Raw genomic sequence first — 20,417 nt, 5'->3', positions numbered from 1 at the left:
AGTGAGGGTTCGTAATAGGACGCTTTTGAAAAAGTTTTACAGGCATAGAGTAGAGCATGGAAACAACCCTTACTAAATTATATACATTAGTTACTTAAATGTTATATTTTCAATTCTCCCTTGGTTTCTTAAAGGATACTTTATTAAATTAAATGCTTATGTTTAAGTTCTTTTTTTTTTGAAAAGGCTAAGGATTAAGATAAAATTTATTTCTCATGAGGTGTAGGGATAAGGTAAGAAATTTGTGGTGCTGTGGCTTCTTCTTTGTCTTCATCCATTCTTTCTCGTCCTCGCACCCTCTCTTCTTCTTTTTCTTTTTCTTTTATTGTTTTTATGATGATACGTTACTGAAAGAGAGAGGCAAGCTGGGAGCACCATGTGGAACCAATGGGAGTGCTTATGGGGCAAATCATACAATTTTCCAAAGTGGGAAATGAAGCGCCTAAAGAATGACTCGGTGTAGCCAGCAGTGGCATGGAGGTCGTCGACAGGTAAACGTGATGATCTCAATACAATGTGTTTGGCAAGATCCTTGAGCAAGATGAAGTGGATGGCCATTTGGATCTCGTGAGATGTGATGGTGGGCTGCTAGTAACAGGCCAGGCAGGAGGCCTCACGAGAGAGCTCTCCTTCTTCTTCTTCTTTTTCTTCTTCTTCTTGTTCTTTCACAGGGCCAAACAACATAAGCAGCTCACTCAATGCATGAGGTACATCAATGATGAGGGTTTGTGCAGGCTGCAGTTGTTTCTGGTTGTGCCCAGCGCTCCTCCATTTTCAAGACACCAAGCTCTTCTTCTCCGATGATTGCACCTATGCCAATTGGGGCCCCCCTCTTCACCATTTCCCAAACTCTCTAATTTGTTTTCTTCAAATTTCTTGGAACTGGTCATCGACTCATGTCTTGGATCGTGTTGACTTACTATGACCATCGGTTCAACTTCTTCATCTGTTACACCATATACATTTGCAAATCATCTTTTCCTTTTGCTACGATTTCACACAATGCAGAAAAGATTGCATTTTCCATAAACAATGTGCCTTTAAGAAATGCATCACTGATGATGGATGAAGGTATCAAAAAAGGATTAAAGGCGCTGGTCTATTTTCCAATATCTCTCGTGCTGCCTTCTTGCATCACCAATCCTTATCATCTGCTTTCTCTTCTTCTATTTCATATTCTCACTTATCTCCCTTCATATGTTGTGTTGTTTTCTTCCATATATACTTGCCTCTTGCATGAAGAAAAACGGATTTTTGCAACATGGTTGAGAAGGGTCAATTAGGAAGTAGGTTCTTGAAATTGAATTGGAACCACTGCTAGTGCTTATTGCCAAAAATTTACGAATCTCTTGCACCACCATTACAAGTCTTGAGATTAGCCTATTCCTGCGGGTGCGTACCAAAATGAAAGCAACCCTCCCATGAATTGAAACAACCACAGAACCGAGGAAATAGCACACAAAATCTATGTGTATGACTCTACCATTAATCTCAAAACTGAAAAGAAACCATAAATCTCTCTCTTAATAATGAATAGAATCATCATCTTCATATTCATCCTCCATAGCTTCAGTTATACGAGAGAACAGAGGAAAGGGAAAAGATGAATTTATGAACAAAAGAAAGAGGAAAGAAGGAGAGAGATAGATTGCCACCATCCAAAAGGAGAATGTATGAGTCCTGGAAGAAAGGAGAGAAAGAGGTACATAATCAGTCGTGCACTCCACCCCACCTTTTCCCCAAAAGACACATAAACCTTCATATTTTTATTATTTCTTTGATTTTTCCAATGCTTGTTTCCACTTGGTTTATAAGTGGTGGAAGCTAGACCACACAATTATACCTCAAAAACATGGCTTGTATTGAAATGTTAGGTGGCAACCATGAGGAGAAAGGCTATAGAAATTGAGCATGGACTCGATCCTGGACTTGTAGCTTGTTTTGTGTGTGATCTACAATCAATATCACACGAGAATCTTTATTAATGATAAATCTTCATTGGTAGATGAAGAGATGGACAGCAAAGGCACTCTCTCACATGCTAAATTGATACCTTACTTCACTAGCAAACATTCTTATGTATGAGGATTACTGTTAGAGAAGGAGAAAGTTATGTAGCTAACTAGAGTTACCATCAATATTGGTTCTTATTTATATTGAGTTATTTAGAGTTTGAGTAGAGTTTCCTTGAGGCTAATTTCCAAGAAAGAATTTGAGAGAAATCCTAGTTGCCTAGAGTATTTCTTATGAGTTTTGAGTTACTTGCTCATAAGATCTGACAAGGTTTATATTCTAGAGTTTCTCTAGCTTTCTTTTCTTGATGTACACAAGTACCAGCTCCTACCTTGCCATACTTACTTCATAAGAGGCCACCTCTTTTTTGCCATTGTACGCATAGTGCTCTAATACCTTTTGTGAACCCAATGAAGGTTTTGGTGTGACATGTTCTATGGATACAAATAAGCTTTCTTTGGAGGATGTACAATACGTATTGGATTATAGTTTGTAGATGGTTGTTGAGCTTGGGTATGCAAATTTCGATTGTGTGAGGAATCTTTTAGATTCATGTTACAGAATGGTTTCATTGCACAAACAAAAAATAGATAAACATTAGGAGGATGTTATAAGATTGTAGAAAGAGGATGAAATAGGAATATAGGAAGAGGATGCTAAAGTTATTGAAGAGGCACAAGATTTCACTCAAATTACACTATTTGCAACCAAGGTTGAGATTAGTTAGATGGAGGATACCTATGTTAAGGCTTCTAAGGTAGTGATTAGCAATATAGAGGATGCCTATACTGAGACTATTGATGCTTTGAATATCCATGTAAAAGATGTCTTGGAGGATAATTATATAGACGATACCTACATTGAGGCTACTAAGGTAGTGATTAGCCATACATAGATTAGTTATATAGAGGATACCTATGTTGAGGCTACTAAGGAAATTCTTAGCCATACACAGATTAGTTATATAGAGGATACCTATGTTGAGGCTACTAAGACATTGATTAGCCCTACTACAGAGAGGATGCCTATACTGAGACTATTAACATTAGTTATATAGAGGATACCTATGACGTTGAGGCTACTAAGGCAAAAGATGTCTTAGAAGAACTTGAAGTTGATGAGACTCACATTGCATATGCACATTTTATGAGTGCTTATAAGGAAGCCTATGATGCTCATTTGCTACTTGATTGAATGAAATAGAGAGAGATTGAGGAATTGATGCATGGACATCATACGGAGGACAAAATTCCAGTCTATGAGACAACTCAAGGCTAAAGGATATGCACACAAAGAGACATGGATGTGATGTTACATAGTTTTAGAATGTGTCATATGCTTTGACAGATGAAAGTGTGCCCTCTTCTTATCCCTTGATAGGAAAGCCAAATGTGCTTCAAGATAGTGAACGTCTAGATGCTTTCAACATGTTGGATGTAAGTGATACTTTGAATGTGTTGGGTGTGGAAAGAAAGTGGAAACAGGAGTAGCTTCTAGTGCAATGGATTAAAAGAGAAGAGGAACATTGCTATGCATTTGTTTATGGGCACATTGTAAGCATGTATATGGAGGTTCTAAAACCTCAAGCATATGAGATCCAAGGGAGGCCTTATGATCCAGGAGGGGTTGCTTGGTCTAGATATACAATACAATGTCTACTTGTCATTTTCTTGTATAATCTAGGTGAACAACTAATTTTGTGCATGTATGGCGAAGAGCTACCTATTTGATTGTTTGACTTGAGTGGTTGCCTAGAGTGGCACATTCGAAGGATGTGCAAATTCACATGGGGTCGATGTATCATGTGTTGAGTCAATTTCAAGATGATGGGAACAATGCAAAAAAAATAAATCACTTTTAGTTATACTAAGTAGTTTATGTAAAAAAACCCTTGATTTAGTACACTCGGGTTCATGTTAGTTGTGAAGGCTACTATTGCACGAGAGTAAGAGAGTAGTTGACATTTTATCTTGCATCATTGGACCTACCATGTAAGCTAGAAAAATGGACCATAGGGATAGGGTTCACATGGAAGAGGTTTGCTAGATATGCTCAATGCCCCACCCTCATAAGTGCGACCAATGATCCATGGTGCTCAAAGTTGTAAGGCCCCCATTATGAGGAGAAGCCAAATGTGAGCCCAGATATTGGTTGAGTTCTGACTTGTATATCATATGAGGTCTATGTGATCGGATGGCAAAAAGGTGACCATTGTGGTTCTAATATTTGGGTTGGACTAAGTAGTTAAGATGGTAGGAACTCGAGGCACATTGCATCGAGTTGCAGGGTAAGGGAGTTAAAAGGGGCCCCTTTTTTGGGGTCCAGGAGCCGCGAAAGCGACCCCTGGCATTGGCCCCTATGGTGGGGGTCTAGGGGCAGTGCCCCCGTCTCGACAGTAAAGGGAATATTCCCTAGCTGACTAGTGGAGGCTCATATGGTAAGTTAGTTAGGCCAACCTAATGGCCTTCACAGGCTATAAAAGCTAAACCCCTTCAGAGCCCCATCGATCATCTATCTTTCACCCAGTCAGAGTTGTTCCAACTAGCCTTAAGCTCTTCACCTATCTTCTTGCTAGATCGTCATCTAAGCTTCACTGTGGAACCGCACGGGTGGATAAAGCTATCTCTGTATCAATTGTTTGGAGCTAAAGAAATTTTCTAATTCTCCTCTTATATGTTGTGTACTCTCTATCTCTATCTCTTTCACTGTGTCATGTATTTTTTACACGTTATCAGAGCCAAGGGGGCTCTAGAGATCGAAGAGTGCGCAAGAGGAAAAGGCTTCAACAGCAAAGAGGAACAATTTCGTCTTCCAAAAGCTGTTCTGGCACATCAAGAATCGATGTAGGAGGTGGTTCATCTATACCAACTATTCAAACACTGAGCATTCATCCACCAACCTTCAGCGAAGGAAAGTTAGATGGTACAAACTACACCTTGTGGAAGTTCAAAATTACAACTATCATTGATTCTTATGAGCTTTTGGAGACTATGCTGGGCATTGATGTAAAACCACAACCTACCCCCGACCCATCAAATCCTAGTGTGATGATTCCTCCGAATGCAGATCTTCTACGAGCTTGGAAACGAAGGAATGTGAATGCATTGTGTGCCTTAGTTACAAGCTGTTTTGACACTGTTCTGACTTTGATTCAACATCATACAACCAAAGCATCAGAGGCTTGGAATGTACTAAGGAGTCAGTATGAAACACGAAACCAAACAAGGATTCAAAACTTGGAGAATCAACTAGCAGCGGAGAAGTTTGCTGAAGGAGAGACAACTGAAGCATTCATCTCTCGGATTAAGAATCTACGCAACTAGATGGCTGGTGCTCGGATACAAAAGACTAGTGAGAAGCTAGCTCAGAGGTGTCTTCAGATTTGTCCACAAAAGTTTAATGGAGTAGTAACTGCCCTTAATACTTAGGTGAGACCTCAAGCTTTGAGTTTTGAGGAGTTTTGTGCATTATTGCTAGAGGAGGAGTTGAGGCTGAAAGCCCGAGAAGGAAGCAACAATGGAGATGTTGCATTCTCCACCAATGCAAAAGGCAAAGGTGGTTCCTCCACCAAAAATGATGGTGACAAAAAGAAGAAGGGCGGTAAGAAGAAGTTTCAAGGAGAGTGCTTCTACTGCAAGAAGAAAGGATATGGATTCGCAGATTGTCATGTCAAGAAGGCAAATGAAAAGAATGGTACCCTTAAAAGTAAAGGGAAAGAGATAGCCAATACAGATGAAACAGAGTTGGATTTATTCATGGCGACCATTGAGGAGTTGTGCTCCTCGGCGCAATAAGAATCTACCATTGACTCATAGGTATTAGATAGTGGGGCCTCCCGTCACATGACAAACAACAAAGATCTATACAGTTCTATGCAGCCTCTATAAGAATCCATCACTGTGATGGTTGGAAATGATGCAAAATGCCTTGCTGCGGGCGCAAGTATTATTTCATTTGTTGCTGCAAATGGTGATGTCAAAATGCTTTCAAATGTATTGTATGTTCCTGAAATTACGAGAAATCTATTTTCAGTTGCTACCACAACTGATCTTGGTCATGAAATGAGGTTCAAGAAGACAGGTGCAGAAATTCTTGACAGTGATGGCAAAGTTGTTGGCAAAGGAGAAAGAAGGAACAACATATATGAGCTAAGTGCTCTTACAGCCACCGTTGGAGTGGGCACAAGTAAGCTTTGGCATGAAAGGTTTGGACACATTGGATTTGCAGTGTTGAAGGAGATGCACAAGCAAGGTATGGTTGCTCACCTACCTGTAATGACTGAATTGAAGGAACCATGTAAAGCTTGTATGATGGGAAAGCAACAAAGAAAGGAATTTCCATAAGAAATCAAGAATAGAGCACATGCTTTTCTAGAGTTGGTACATGCTCACTTTTGTGGAAAGATGCCTATACAGGTCTTGGGGGGATCTTCTTATTTTGTGTTGATTGTCGATGACTACAGTAGGAAGATGTGGGTGTACTTCCTTCGTGATAAGGCTCAAGCTTTTGGTAAGTTTAAGGAATGGCTAAAATTTGTTGAGAATGAAACAGGGAAAAGTGTGAAGGAATTTAGAACAGATGATGGTGGTGAGTTCAACTCAAAGGAGTTTGAAGACTTTTGCAAGAGCAAAGGGATCGAGTGTCAATTGACAACACCTCACACACCTCAGCAGAACGATGTTGTGGAACGCAAGACTTGCGCCATTGTGGACATGGAAAGATGCATGCTAAAGGGCAAGGGATTGCCTAACCATTTTTGGGTTGAAGCTCTTAATACTGCAGTCTACATTTTAAATCAGAGCTAAACAAAGGCTCTCAAGGGAAAAATGCCTCATGAGGCTTACACTAGTAAGAAACCATCTGTCTCACACTTCAGAATTTTTGGATGTGAATGTTATGCACATATTCCAGATGAGAAGAGAAACGAGTTACAATCAAAATCAGAACATGTATCTTCTTGGGTTATAGTGACGAGCAAAAGGCTTATAAATTATATGAACAAGAGGCAAAGAAGATCACCACGAGCCGTGATGTGGTGTTCAAGGAGCAACTACATATAGTGGAGGAGGAGAAGGCAAGTTCTTCCACTTTATCATCAAGCGAAGAAGTAGTCCACTATGAACCTATCTCGAGAGTTGTCCCTATCCTTAAGGAGGAGAAAGCATCATCTTCAGATGATGAAGAATAAGTTCACCAACCTGACATCACCCCACCGGAAAAGCCATTGCCGCATTGGGTGAAGTAGCTCTATGACCACAATAATCCTATGCCCACATTTGTTGAGAAAAAGGCAGACGAACCAAGGAGGTCTCAGAGAATAGAGGAGCAAAGGAGGGCTTCTGCTCACATATTCAATATGGCCTTGAAGATTGAGATTATGGGAGAAGTAAAGGAGCCAACTGACTCAGAAGAAGCACTTGCAGATCTAGCATAGAAGTCAACTATGCAAGCCAAGTATGATAGCATAATGAAGAATGACACTTGGGACCTAGTGGATCGGCGAGCAAAGTGCAAGTTTATTGGTGCCAAGTGGATCTTGAAGGTAAAGTACAAGGCTGATGCTACTTTAGAAAAATACAAAGCTAAACTGGTTGCACAAGGTTTTTCAAAGGTTGAAGGGTTTGATTTTCAAGAGTCATTTTTCCCAACTACCAAAATGACCACTATTCGCACAGTACTTGTAGTGGCTACCCACAAGCAGTGGCGAGTCTACCAAATGGATGTTAAGTCAGCGTTCTTAAATGGTGACCTCAAGGAGGAGGTGTACGTGGCTCAATCACTAGGGTTTGAGGCCCCCCATTCTAAGAACAAAGTGTGTAAGCTGAAGAAGGCATTGTATGGGCTGAAACAAGTCCCCCAGAGCATGGTACCAATGGATAGATAAGTTTTTTTTAAGCTTAAACTTCAAAAGATGTGCCTCAGATGCTAGCTTATATGTTTACAGGGATGGTGAAAAGTTTGTAGTGATTGTCTTATATGTGGACGACCTTCTTATTACAAGTGACTATGAAGATATGATCAACCAAACTCAAAAGGCTTTGAGTTCTGAGTTTGAAATGACAGACTTGGGCTTGCTGCACTATTGTTTGGGAATTGAAGTCTGGCAAGAGCCAGGAAAGATCTTTATCTCTCAGAAGAACTATGCATGGGAGATCTTGAAGTCATTTGGTATGACCGAGTGCAAGGAGCTAACTACACCTATGGAGGTGAACGCAAAGTTATCCGTTGAGGATACATCAGCACTGGCAGACATTGGGAGATACAGGAGGATGGTCAGCATTCTGATCTACTTGTGTAACACCAGACCAAATATCAGTTTTGTTGCTGGTGTTTTGAAGAGGTTCTCAAACAAACCTCATAAGACTCATTGGAAGGCTAGGATGCGGGTGCTTAGATACTTAAAGGAAACTATTAACTATGGTATCACATACAGTTCCGAAACTTCTCTTGTGGGGAATTGTGACTCAAATTGGGCAGGAGACAGTGATTCCAGCAAGTCAATTTCTGGTTATTTTTTCTCTTTGGGTTCAGGAATTTTCTCTTGGATTAGTAATAAGTAGCCAATAGTGGCATTGTCTTCTATCGAAGCAGAGTACAAGGCAGCTTGTTTTGCTGCATGTGAAGCAGTATGGTTGAGAAGGATTCTATGGCATATGGGAGTGCAGGATGAAGAACCAACTGTGCTGATATGTGACAATCAAAGTTGCATCACCATTGCCAAAAATCCAGTGTTTCATGCACATACCAAACATATAGAGATCCAGTATCACTATGTGCATGATTTTATGGAGGATGGGATAGTGGAACTAGTCTACTGTCCAACAAAGGAGAATGGAGTGGATATCTTCACCAAGGCACTTACAAAGGATTTGCTTCATCTTCAAAGACTTAGCATTGGGCAAAGGAGATAGTTCATCTATGGGTGGACATTGAGGGGGGGTGTTAGATATGCTCAATGCCCCACCCTCATATGGTACGACCAATGATCCATGGTGCTCAAAGTTGTAAGGCCCCCATTATGAGGAGAAGCCAAATGTGAGCCCAAATATTGGTTGAGTCCTGGCTTGTATATCAGATGAGGTCTATGTGACCGACTAGCAAAAAGGTGACCATTGTGGGTCTAATCTTTTGGTTGGACTGAGTAATTAAGCTGGTAGGAACTCGGGGCACATTGCATCGAGTTGCAGGGTAAAGGGAGTTTTCCATGGGGCTGACTAGTGGAGGCTCATATGGTAGGTCGGTCAGGGTGGCCTAACCACCTTCACAAGCTATAAAAGCTAAACCCCTTCACAACCATCAATTATCTATCTTTCACCCAATCAAAGTTGTTCCAACTAGCCTTAAGCTCTTCACCTATCTTCTGTCTAGATCGCCATCTAAGATTTACAGTGGAAGCGCATGAGTGGGCAGAGACATCTCTATATCAGTTGTTTGGAGCTAAAGAAATTTTCTAATTCTCCTCTTATCTGTTGTGTACTCTCTATCTCTATCTCTTTCTCAGATTCTATTCTCTACGCCTTGTAATTTTTACAATGTAGTATGCTTTGAAGTGCTTGAGGCCATATGAAATCTCCAAGTGTTACATAGGAGTTGGGCTATCAACAAGATGGTGTAGTGCAAGAAAAGAGTGACATCCATTGATGCATTAAGATAGGGATACTTGTGGCCAAGGTGAAGGTATGTACATGAAAAATGCATATTATGTTGCTTTTTGGAATATAAAAAAACCCCTTTTTGGTATAAGATCATTGGCTAAAGCTTTATTCATGGATAGATACCTCATAAAGCAATAAGTTTGGTGCTTAGGAGAAGGAAAACAAGATAAAAATCCATGCATAAAGAAAAAAAATTTAAAAGGCAAGCTTTCTAGTTACAATTTCATGGGATATACAAGGGAGGAGCATGTAAAGTGAAAAGGAAGGAGAGAGAGAGTTTTCAAAGAGGTTCTAGAAGGGCATGCTTCTAGAACCATCTTCATTAAGAGGAAAGAAAATATAATGCGGGGAAGGCAACTAAGGCATTACAAAATGAGATTTTGATGGAACAAGGGAGGACAAGCACTATAAGGAAGAAATCTATCATCTGCAGCATTGTATTTGTAGAGGAAGTAGACAACTTGAACAAAAAGAGTTGGTGAAGGTGGCAAGAGGTGAGGTCTTTGACAATAACTACTTATATTGCATACATGCTAGCACTGAAGAACATAGAGAAGAGGATCCAAACTACATAGAGGAGAGAAAAAAAAGCACCAACAATAGATGATAAGGAGCTATAAAAAGTCATTATTGTGATCACATATGGCTACATGATAAGAAGGGTAGTGAACTACGTCTTGTGAGAATGTACTTTGTCCATCACTGCAGTTTGTCACCTCTAGGTAGGGCCACCATGATAGCACCTGGCACTTGTTTTATAAATGTTGGAAGCCAGGCTGCCACTTTCCTTGAGTCTAATTACCAAGAGAGAAGCTTTTGTCTATTGCCTACATAGTACTTTGATAATGTCTACCCTCAATAGAGACCATGCGGTTGAAGAAACCCAAAACAAGGTCCCCTTCTATAAACATTATAACACTCGAATATCATTTGAACACACATTATATAGATGATTTTTTATAAGTGGACTTCTCTGGAATACTCGAATGGCCATGTATACAATGTCTCTTACCCCTATGTTTAAACCTTTATTTTAAGGTCTAAATCTTGGTTTAATATTCTGTTTTCATTATCGTGTAAAAGAAAAGGGCTGCCATGAAGAGAACAAAATGCATCCAACTGTTGACCATTTGAAGATAGATTGAAAGGGAGGATTCAAAATGATGATTTTGAAAGGAAATAAAGAGATGAGAAGGTGCATACAATGGATTGATGATTAGGCACAATCATGGCATTTGATGGCAATTGTTGTCCACATAGAAGATTGATAGGTGATGATCTTTGTCTCACTCACGTTGATGATCCTCTTCCTATTTGTGAATAATCTACACTTTCTCCCTCTCTCAATCAAGTGATTGATGGTGCCCCCTCCTCCCAAGATTTCTCATGCCTCCTCTCATCTCAATGAATTTCAAACAACCCCTTTCTTTTTCCATGAAGTCACACTTATTTTCTTTAATATCCTTCCCTTACATTGATTAACATTACCCCCCTTTTACACACTAAAATTACTAGAGCAAAGCAAAGTAGACCATATACACAGAAAATGGTTAGCGCTGTCGAAGAGTTTGGAAAGCAATGTGGCAACTTCAGAAGTCCTTGATAATTTCAGGTTAGAAGCTCCAGCAAGAAAAATGAAGTAAAATCTGTTATAATTTCAGGACACCCTACATTCTTTTGAGTATTTAAAAGGGATTCCACCCTCTTGTTCAGCTCCATAGTTGCTTCAATAAAGTCTATAAGAACAAAAGGAGAGTTGCTTTTTCCACAAGTTTTAATTATAGTGGTTCGATGGATCAATCTCTGAATTGTCAATGATCTCTTATGAATTCAATCCTTCATGTTTATCACAAACATCCTCATAAGGTCACAACTCTGTTTCCTCAATTATAGATTGTTTTACTGTCTTCATTATCATAGATACAAAGCTTGCATGAATAGCATTAAGAGCAGATGGACCTTGTTTAAGCTGTGCCTTCTACATCCAACTTGCAGTATCCATAAGGTAAACAGTTATGTTGTTATAACAGAATTTCACACAAACAGGGTCTTGAATTAGACCTGGTTCTAACTCAGTTAGCACACGTTCCTGTCAAAATAGGGAATTCAGTATTGTTGATTTGCCAACATTAGGGTGACCAGCTGCATTACCAAAGGACCTCCAGATTCATCCTCAGAATTCAGTTCTTGGGCAGCATTTATGTCTTCTTGGGCTTTTATAAACAAAGGCATTAACCCTTCATAAAGATCTGACAGGCCTTCTCCTGTTTCAACAGAGAGCGCAACAGCTTCATCAAATCCTAAAGAAAAAGATTCACCAAGTGTAGCCAGAAATCTGCCAGTACTTAATTCACTTGCAGAATTGGAACCACCAATACAGCTTCTAGAATCCGCGCGATAACCATAGCGTCATCAATCTGATTTCACTGCTGGTTCAAGCCCTTTGGGAACAAGTACTTTGCGAATCCTATGTGTGATGCAGCAGCCATCAATCCACAAGGAATCTTTGGTGACTGTGTGCTTCAATTTTAGAGACTGCGACCTGCTGAGCAGTGCAGAATGCATGCCTCTCTCTCCGTGAACAAGGCCCTACCTCCAATAACATGGATTTGCCTTGCTGCTCCGCTTGTTCAACCACTACGAGGGAACCTTAAAGCTGTTGTTGCACCCGTTAGAGACATCGCTCTCTCGCTCCCTCTGTCTCTCCTGTTTCCTTCGAGGCCGCAGACACACACACACACAGAGTTTCCTGGTATCTCTCACAACGTATAGCCTACTATCTATCTCCCTCACCACACAGTCTCTTGATATTTCTCACAACATGCACTCTCTCTTTCTACTTCTCTCGGCACACAAAGTCTCTGTAGCAAACACACCACCACACAGACCTCTCTCGGTCTCAAAGTCCAGCATACCAACACTCCCTTTCTTCAAGTTTCTTTTCCCCTTTCCGTCTGTCTCTCCCCCTTCGCAAGACTTTCGCACTCGGTTCCAGATTTAGAGCTTTCTCCAGCTTTTTTGTCGTTTACTCCTCTCTTTTTCCGCCTTCTGATTCCTCATCCAAAAAAAATCGTATGCCAGATCCATGTATTATTTTAAGATTTCCACACTGCCACGCGTATGTAACCATATTACTTCGAGTGCTTTTGCTTCAACTGGCAGGTCAAAATTTCTCCCGTCAGGCTTTAGGAGTTCTCAGCTTCTACTCTTCACCTCCTATAAATGGTATAGGAAAGAACCATCCACTATGCCTTGAGAAATGGTCATTATCAAGAGAGATTGCAAGTGCAAGTGCCACCGCTCTTTCTGACAGAGATAATGGGCGATCTACTTTGAATGTTTCAGCCTCATATTCATGATTCACATTAATTCCTTGTGGCAGAACAGATTTGTCTGCAGACATTGCATCTACTGCAAATTTCGAGTGATAAGCAGGGGCAATATCACCAAATCGAATTGCATACTGGCCAGCATCTGTAAGCATCTCATAACCAAAGCCCTGAAAATGTCGATCAATTTCACCAAGAACTTTTCCATTTTCGTCTTTCAAAGTGAAAGTCCAATTCCAAAAACCAGGATTCTCTACAACTGCAAACTGCCTCTTGCCCAAGTAAAGGTCATAGATACGTTTCCAGAGATACCATCTCCTTTTGGCAAAGCCCACAACTCCTCCATCTATCTCAGCATAAATCGTGCTGTTAATGAACCATGGAGATCTCCTCACAGTAAATAGGACATTGCCTGATGCATCCATAATAGAAGCAGTGAATGGCCGCCTTCGGTGTAGAAATTAACGAAGCAGCCAATGGCTTGATTCAATTATGTACCCAACCATCATTAATCCTTCTCGAGGGTCCATGATAACATATCGATTTGCTTGTTCAAAACCAACCAAAAGATTGACCCACTCAATATTTTGTGTAACTATAATATCACTTCTTGCAAGTAAAGGTGCAACTTTTGCTTCTTGGGGGTTTTTGGCTGCAAAATTCCCACCAAAGGTTGACTTGGTATGGTTGTCCCAGGCCGAATTGACGATAGAACGGTTTGCTAGTCTCTCCAAACTCTAAGAAACCTCTCTTTCCTCAAACGATCTGCAATGCGCCTCTGTCTCTAAAATGCTGCCACATTTGCCATAAATATTAATAAGTGTGCTATTAACAAAAACATCTAAAGTGAAGCCCTTCATGTGAGCATCTATACTCATACGCAGAGAATAAATGTAATCACAACAACTAAGTGTGCATAAAGTATTAAATCGCACACAACTTTCAGGTGGTTTTCACATCTCGAATGCGCAGCAATACGACATCCACCCCCTCTAATCCTGTGCATCCTCCGGATGGGCCAACTACCCATGATCATTATCATCAAGATCCACAAACAAATCAATCTCTTCGTTATGCATTTCCGGTAGATCAACAAGGTTATCAGCTATATCGTCTGTCTCTTCCATTGGAGTTTCTTGTCGTTGCTCTTCTCTTGAAAATTCTTCCAATGCATAATCCTCATCATCTCTTTTCTTGAAAATCTTGATTCTTTTTCCAGCAATACGCACTCTAAGCACTGTTCCATCCAATTCTGTCAGCTCATATGTTGCATTATCAAAGACATGTCTGACTATGTATGGCCCAAACCATCTTTTCACCATCTTCCGAAGTGCAGTATGCTGATTTTCAAGACTGCTATCAAAGACCAATACCCAATCTCCCTCTTCTATTGTTCTTGGCCGTAAGAAATGCCTGCTGTCAAACCTGTCCTTATTTCTTAGTCTAGCAACCTTCAACTTGTCAATAGCTAGCTGAATATCCTCAGGTCTCCTCTCCAACTATCGAATCCGAAGAGCTAAGAGCTCCTCTCTCGTCAAATCCTCCTGCCAAGGTAAAACTGACCAAGTCAAAGCACAAGTCTCAATCGGCATAACAGGTTTCTGACCATACATCAACTCTGCAGGCATATATCCTGTGGTAACACTATGAGTCGTACGATCAGCCCATAAAGCAAATGGTAGAAGTCTCGGCCATTCTCCAATCCGTCCTCTGCATGCTTTGGCTAACGCTTTCACTATCGGCGGATGCCCTCTTTCACTCTTCCCATTTCCCTCTGGATTGTATGCTGTGGTTAGAGCCAATTTGATTCCTAGCTAAGAGAAAAACTCCCTAGCTTCATCTGCATCCAATTCACCACGATCCGCAGTGATCTTACCCACACAACCATACCTGCAGAAAATTTCCTCCAATAAGAACTTACACACTGCACTAGTGGTCTTTGTTCTCAAAGATCTGCCCTCAACATGATTAGTAAGATCCTCTCTAGCCAAAACAATGTATCTCATCTGCCATAGACCCATAGGCATGGTAACCAAATCAACTACCCACTTATAATGAATGCATAGTGGATAGGTCCGATGAAGCTCATCTCTATGACGCACTACTGAATACATCTGGCAGTCTCTGCAAGTCTCAACAAAGTGAGAAACATCTCTGTACATGCCTTTCCACCAATATTTCTCCTTGATTTTCTCATAAGTAGCCCATACTCCTCTATGACCAGCCCAAGGACTCTCATGAAACTCCCTCATCACCTGTAACTGTGTCTCTCTATCGCAGACAACTCGCAAAGGTAATCCGCCTCTTTTCTTCGGATATGAAAACCCGAATCCCTCACAGTGGGCAAGGGTGCATCTCTGAGAGTATCTCTGTTTCTAACATGGTTCACACATACAGTCATAAACTGAACTGCTCTCATACCATCTTTACTGCGAATCCGTGCATAAGCAGATCCATCATCCATGACCTTTGTCTCCATGCGCATCTCTGTAATGAATGGCTGACCAAGAATTATGGGATAAGAGCATGAATCCTGCACAAAAAAATGAAAATCCTCCTCTACATCACCAATAGAAACCCTGACACTAGGGCAAGCAGCATATAAATCACCTGCAGTATTATTGGCGGCTCTCATACGCCACCCATGCTCTACATCCATAGGCCATCTCTGAACCATGATCAACCAATGCAACATAAGGCACCTGTTTCTCTCCAATCTTTACCATCGTCTCTGTAGTTGCCCTAGCCCAATGGCTCCGCGAAAAGTGACTACGCGGTATCATGACAGGCTCATCAATTTCAACATAATGCATAGGCTGAACCCTCTTCTCTACCTGCAGAAAAACAGAAGCATTATCAACCATAACCTCATCATCATCCTCATCCAACTCTCCAATCAAAACTCCCTGTGTGTCAGTGGTAGCCAATGCATGTCTCTTCCTCTTCGGGACCTCCTGAAACTGATCCTGAAACTCTCTTTTTGAGATGCCCAAAATCTCAGAAATAGTGAAAGTCACCTCACTGCCAAGTATCTTATCATTAAAGATTTTCTTCATATCTGTAGATGTCTCAATATCGGACCTCAATCTGAATCCTGGCTACTTTCTCTCTCTAGGCTCTTGCCTCTTTTCTCTCTTTTGAGCATCCTCCATCTGTCGATCTGGCCCTAGTCTTGAAGACGGTCCTGCAGTAGGTGGAGAAACAAACTCACCCCCTCTAGTCTTCTTAGCTGCACTTGGATTTTCTTCATCCCTTTTACGTTTCTCCTCAACAAGTACATCTGCACCATGAGATTTAGCCAAATAAGCATAAATAGAATACCTGTCAACAGGCGAGTCCCAACCTATCTCTGATCTGATGCTAGAGCCTGAACTAGTCAAAACAGTTTGCTGAATTTTCCCCTTGTTTGCAGTCTCCATAGCATAAGTCCATAGTGCGGACTGAGTCTCCGATCCCTTCTCAATCTGTACTCCATATGCAGAAGCATCACCTCTAGCTGTCACATAAGAAGTACGTGCAGCCATATCCTCCACTAACTTCTTCATTCCACCTTTACCAAAGTTAGTAGCAAGTGGAGCTCCTGTCTCAGTCAACCAAATCTTACCATCTTGCTCCCAATATACCAAATTCTGCCTCCTTGCATCCTGGAAAGAGTCACAATCCCTGCAATGCTGATGCTCCGTACTATCACACCAAATATATCTCCGCCGATCTCTCCTAGGTGCACTAGGAGCACTCCTAGGTGCAGTAGGAGCACTAGAAGAAGTAGTAGGCACAGTTGAAGCAAACTGCTCCTTCAACTTTCCCACTAACTCCGCTTTGACTGACTCAGGTGTCAAATCTGTGATGCCTTTGATTATATCATCAATAGAGGTAGGCACCGATGGAGCGGATGGTTTTGGAGCAGAAGGTGTAGGCATCGGTCGTGGAACAGGAGGAATAGGTGGAGTAGAAACAGTAGGCACTGGCATAGGCCAAGAAACTGGCTGTGGAGGAGAAGAAATAACAGGGATAGAAGTAGGCATAGGAGCAGATGATTGTGTAGGTGTCATGGAACCATTCTGTAGGCGAGTCTTCCATATCCTCCTCTTGGTCAAAGTCGAGACTGCATCCTGAGCATCCTGCCAATCAGTTTTAAGACCCATAGGCTTCGTGCGATCTTCAAGAAGCTCACCCAATTCTTCTTGAAGAGCAGGATCTGCAGCTTGCAAGAAAAGTTCAACTTTTTCAACATCCAATGCTCTTTGTTCAATAGCATCAAGCTGACTGTACCTCTCTTCGAATTCTCGAATCAACTCTGAAGCAGCAAGACCTTTGTTTGGCATGTAGACCCACTCCCGGAATGACCGCCGAGTAGCCATACCAAAGTCCTCAAGGAAGTATTCTTCTTTCAAGGCCTCCTTAAAATCTTACCAGTGTGTATTTTGAATAAAAAGATCAGTCACTTTTGTCCTCAAAGCAGGTGTGACAAGACGAAGGAAGTACTTACTCATAAGTCCAGCAGGAACTCCAAAAAACCCCATCTTGATCTCATATGTCTTCAAATATGCCGAAACATTACGCCCATCAAATAGCTTCTTCTCACTCTCAAGTGCTTCAATAGCCTTAGTCACGCTGTTTGCATTCTCCTGCTCTGAATAGAGTTGTCTTTGCTGAGACAACTGCTGTTGATGCAATTGTTGTTGCTGCTGCATATACAATTGTGTTTGCTGATTTTGGAGCTGCATATACATGGACATATTCTGCAAAATCTGTTTTAGATCCTCCGTTGAAGTACTTGACGCAGCAGTCATTGATGGAGCTGAAGTAGAGGCAGCTAGAACTGTAGAAGAAGCTGAAATAGAGGCTGAAGTGTCTCCCATCCCGAAATTTCTGCGACGCTTTCACGTCGGGTTCACCAAAGATGTCGAAGAGTTTGGAAAGCAATGTCGCAACTTCAGAAGTCCTTGATAATTTCAGGTTAGAAGATCCAGCAAGAAAAATGAAGTAAAATCTGTTATAATTTCAGGACACCCTACATTCTTTTGAGTATTTAAAAGGGATTCCACCCTCTTGTTCAGCTCCATAGTTGCTTCAATAAAGTCTATAAGAACAAAAGGAGAGTTGCTTTTTCCACAAGTTTTAATTACAGTGGTTCGATGGATCAATCTCTGAATTGTCAATGATCTCTTATGAATTCAATCCTTCGTGTTTATCACAAACATCCTCATAAGGTCACAACTCTGTTTCCTCAATTATAGATTGTTTTAATGTCTTCATTATCATAGATACAAAGCTTGCATGAATAGCATTAAGAGCAGATGGACCTTGTTTAAGCTGTGCCTTCTACATCCAACCTGCAGTATCCATAAGGTAAACAGTTTTGTTGTTATAACAGAATTTCACACAAACAGCGTCTTGAATTAGACCTGGTTCTGACTCAGTTAGCACACGTTCCTGTCAAAGTAGGGAATTCAGTATTGTTGATTTGCCAACATTAGGGTGACCAGCTGCATTACCAAAGGACCTCCAGATTCATCCTCAGAATTCAGTTCTTGGGCAGCATTTATGTCTTCTTGGGCTTTTATAAACAAAGGCATTAACCCTTCATAAAGATTTGTCAGGCCTTCTCCTGTTTCAGCAGAGAGCGCAACAGCTTCATCAAATCCTAAAGAAAAAGATTCACCAAGTGTAGCCAGAAATCTGCCAGTACTTAATTCACTTGCAGAATTGGAACCACCAATACAGCTTCTAGAATCCACGCGATAACCACAGCGTCATCAATCTGATTTCACTGCTGGTTCAAGCCCTTTGGGAACAAGCACTTTGCGAATCCTATGTGTGATGCAACAGCCATCAATCCACAAGGAATCTTTGGTGACTGTGTGCTTCAATTTTAGAGACTGCGACCTGCTGAGCAGTGCAGAATGCATGCCTCTCTCTCCGTGAAGAAGGCCCTACCTCCAATAACATGGATTTGCCTTGCTGCTCCGCTTGTTCAACCACTACGAGGGAACCTTAAAGCTGTTGTTGCACCCGTTAGAGACATCGCTCTCTCGCTCCCTCTGTCTCTCCTGTTTCCTTCGAGGCCGCAGACACACACACACACAGAGTTTCCCGGTATCTCTCACAACGTATAGCCTACTATCTATCTCCCTCACCACACAGTCTCTTGATATTTCTCACAACATGCACTCTCTCTTTCTACTTCTCTTGGCACACAAAGTCTCTGTAGCAAACACACCACCACACAGACCTCTCTCGGTCTCAAAATCCAGCATACCAGCACTCCCTTTCTTCAAGTTTCTTTTCCCCTTTCCGTCTGTCTCTCCCCCTTCGCAAGACTTTCGCACTCGGTTCCAGATTTAGAGCTTTCTCCAGCTTTTTTGTCGTTTACTCCTCTCTTTTTCCGCCTTCTGATTCCTCATCCAAAAAAAATCGTATGCCAGATCCATGTATTATTTTAAGATTTCCACACTGCCACGCGTATGTAACCATATTAGTTCGAGTGCTTTTGCTTCAACTGGCAGGTCAAAATTTCTCCCGTCAGGCTTTAGGAGTTCTCAGCTTCTACTCTTCACCTCCTATAAATGGTATAGGAAAGAACCATCCACTATGCCTTGAGAAATGGTCATTATCAAGAGAGATTGCAAGTGCAAGTGCCACCGCTCTTTCTGACAGAGATAATGGGCGATCTACTTTGAATGTTTCAGCCTCATATTCATGATTCACATTAATTCCTTGTGGCAGAACAGATTTGTCTGCAGACATTGCATCTACTGCAGATTTCGAGTGATAAGCAGGGGCAATATCACCAAATCGAATTGCATACTGGCCAGCATCTGTAAGCATCTCATAACCAAAGCCCTGAAAATGTCGATCAATTTCACCAAGAACTTTTCCATTTTCGTCTTTCAAAGTGAAAGTCCAATTCCAAAAACCAGGATTCTCTACAACTGCAAACTGCCTCTTGCCCAAGTAAAGGTCATAGATACGTTTCCAGAGATACCATCTCCTTTTGGCAAAGCCCACAACTCCTCCATCTATCTCAGCATAAATCATGCTGTTAATGAACCATGGCGATCTCCTCACAGTAAATAGGACATTGCCTGATGCATCCATAATAGAAGCAGTGAATGGCCGCCTTCGGTGTAGAAATTAACGAAGCAGCCAATGGCTTGATTCAATTATGTACCCAACCATCATTAATCCTTCTCGAGGGTCCATGATAACATATCGATTTGCTTGTTCAAAACCAACCAAAAGATTGACCCACTCAATATTTCGTGTAACTATAATATCACTTCTTGCAAGTAAAGGTGCAACTTTTGCTTCTTGGGGGGTTTTTGGCTGCAAAATTCCCACCAAAGGTTGACTTGGTATGGTTGTCCGAGGCCGAATTGACGATAGAACGGTTTGCTAGTCTCTCCAAACTCTAAGA

The 20,417-nt window shown here is 41.3% G+C and overlaps 1 protein-coding gene and 1 pseudogene across 1 annotated transcript; both read right to left on the bottom strand.

The window, feature by feature from the left end:
- Positions 1-12,870: 12,870 nt before the first annotated feature.
- On the bottom strand, positions 12,871-19,257 carry LOC148017898 (phospholipid scramblase family protein C343.06c-like; annotated as a pseudogene).
- Positions 19,258-19,546: 289 nt separating this feature from the next.
- LOC148017897 (phospholipid scramblase family protein C343.06c-like) lies at positions 19,547-20,098 on the bottom strand. The gene has a single exon (XM_087661514.1). It carries the CDS (start codon positions 20,096-20,098, stop codon positions 19,547-19,549), a length of 552 nt encoding a protein of 183 aa, XP_087517640.1.
- Positions 20,099-20,417: the final 319 nt, after the last annotated feature.

Source organism: Lygodium microphyllum, chromosome 21 (assembly GCF_053477565.2).
Source record: "Lygodium microphyllum isolate KBCC chromosome 21, Lygodium_microphyllum_v1.1.10, whole genome shotgun sequence".
Lineage (NCBI taxonomy): Eukaryota > Viridiplantae > Streptophyta > Polypodiopsida > Schizaeales > Lygodiaceae > Lygodium > Lygodium microphyllum.
Note: the sequence above shows the minus strand (reverse complement) of the source record. Positions and strands in the feature narration are given on the sequence as shown.

Bases quoted from the DNA above. Each gene is read 5' to 3' on its own strand.
- LOC148017897 (XM_087661514.1), bottom strand. From the start codon at position 20,098: ATGGATGCATCAGGCAATGTCCTATTTACTGTGAGGAGATCGCCATGG.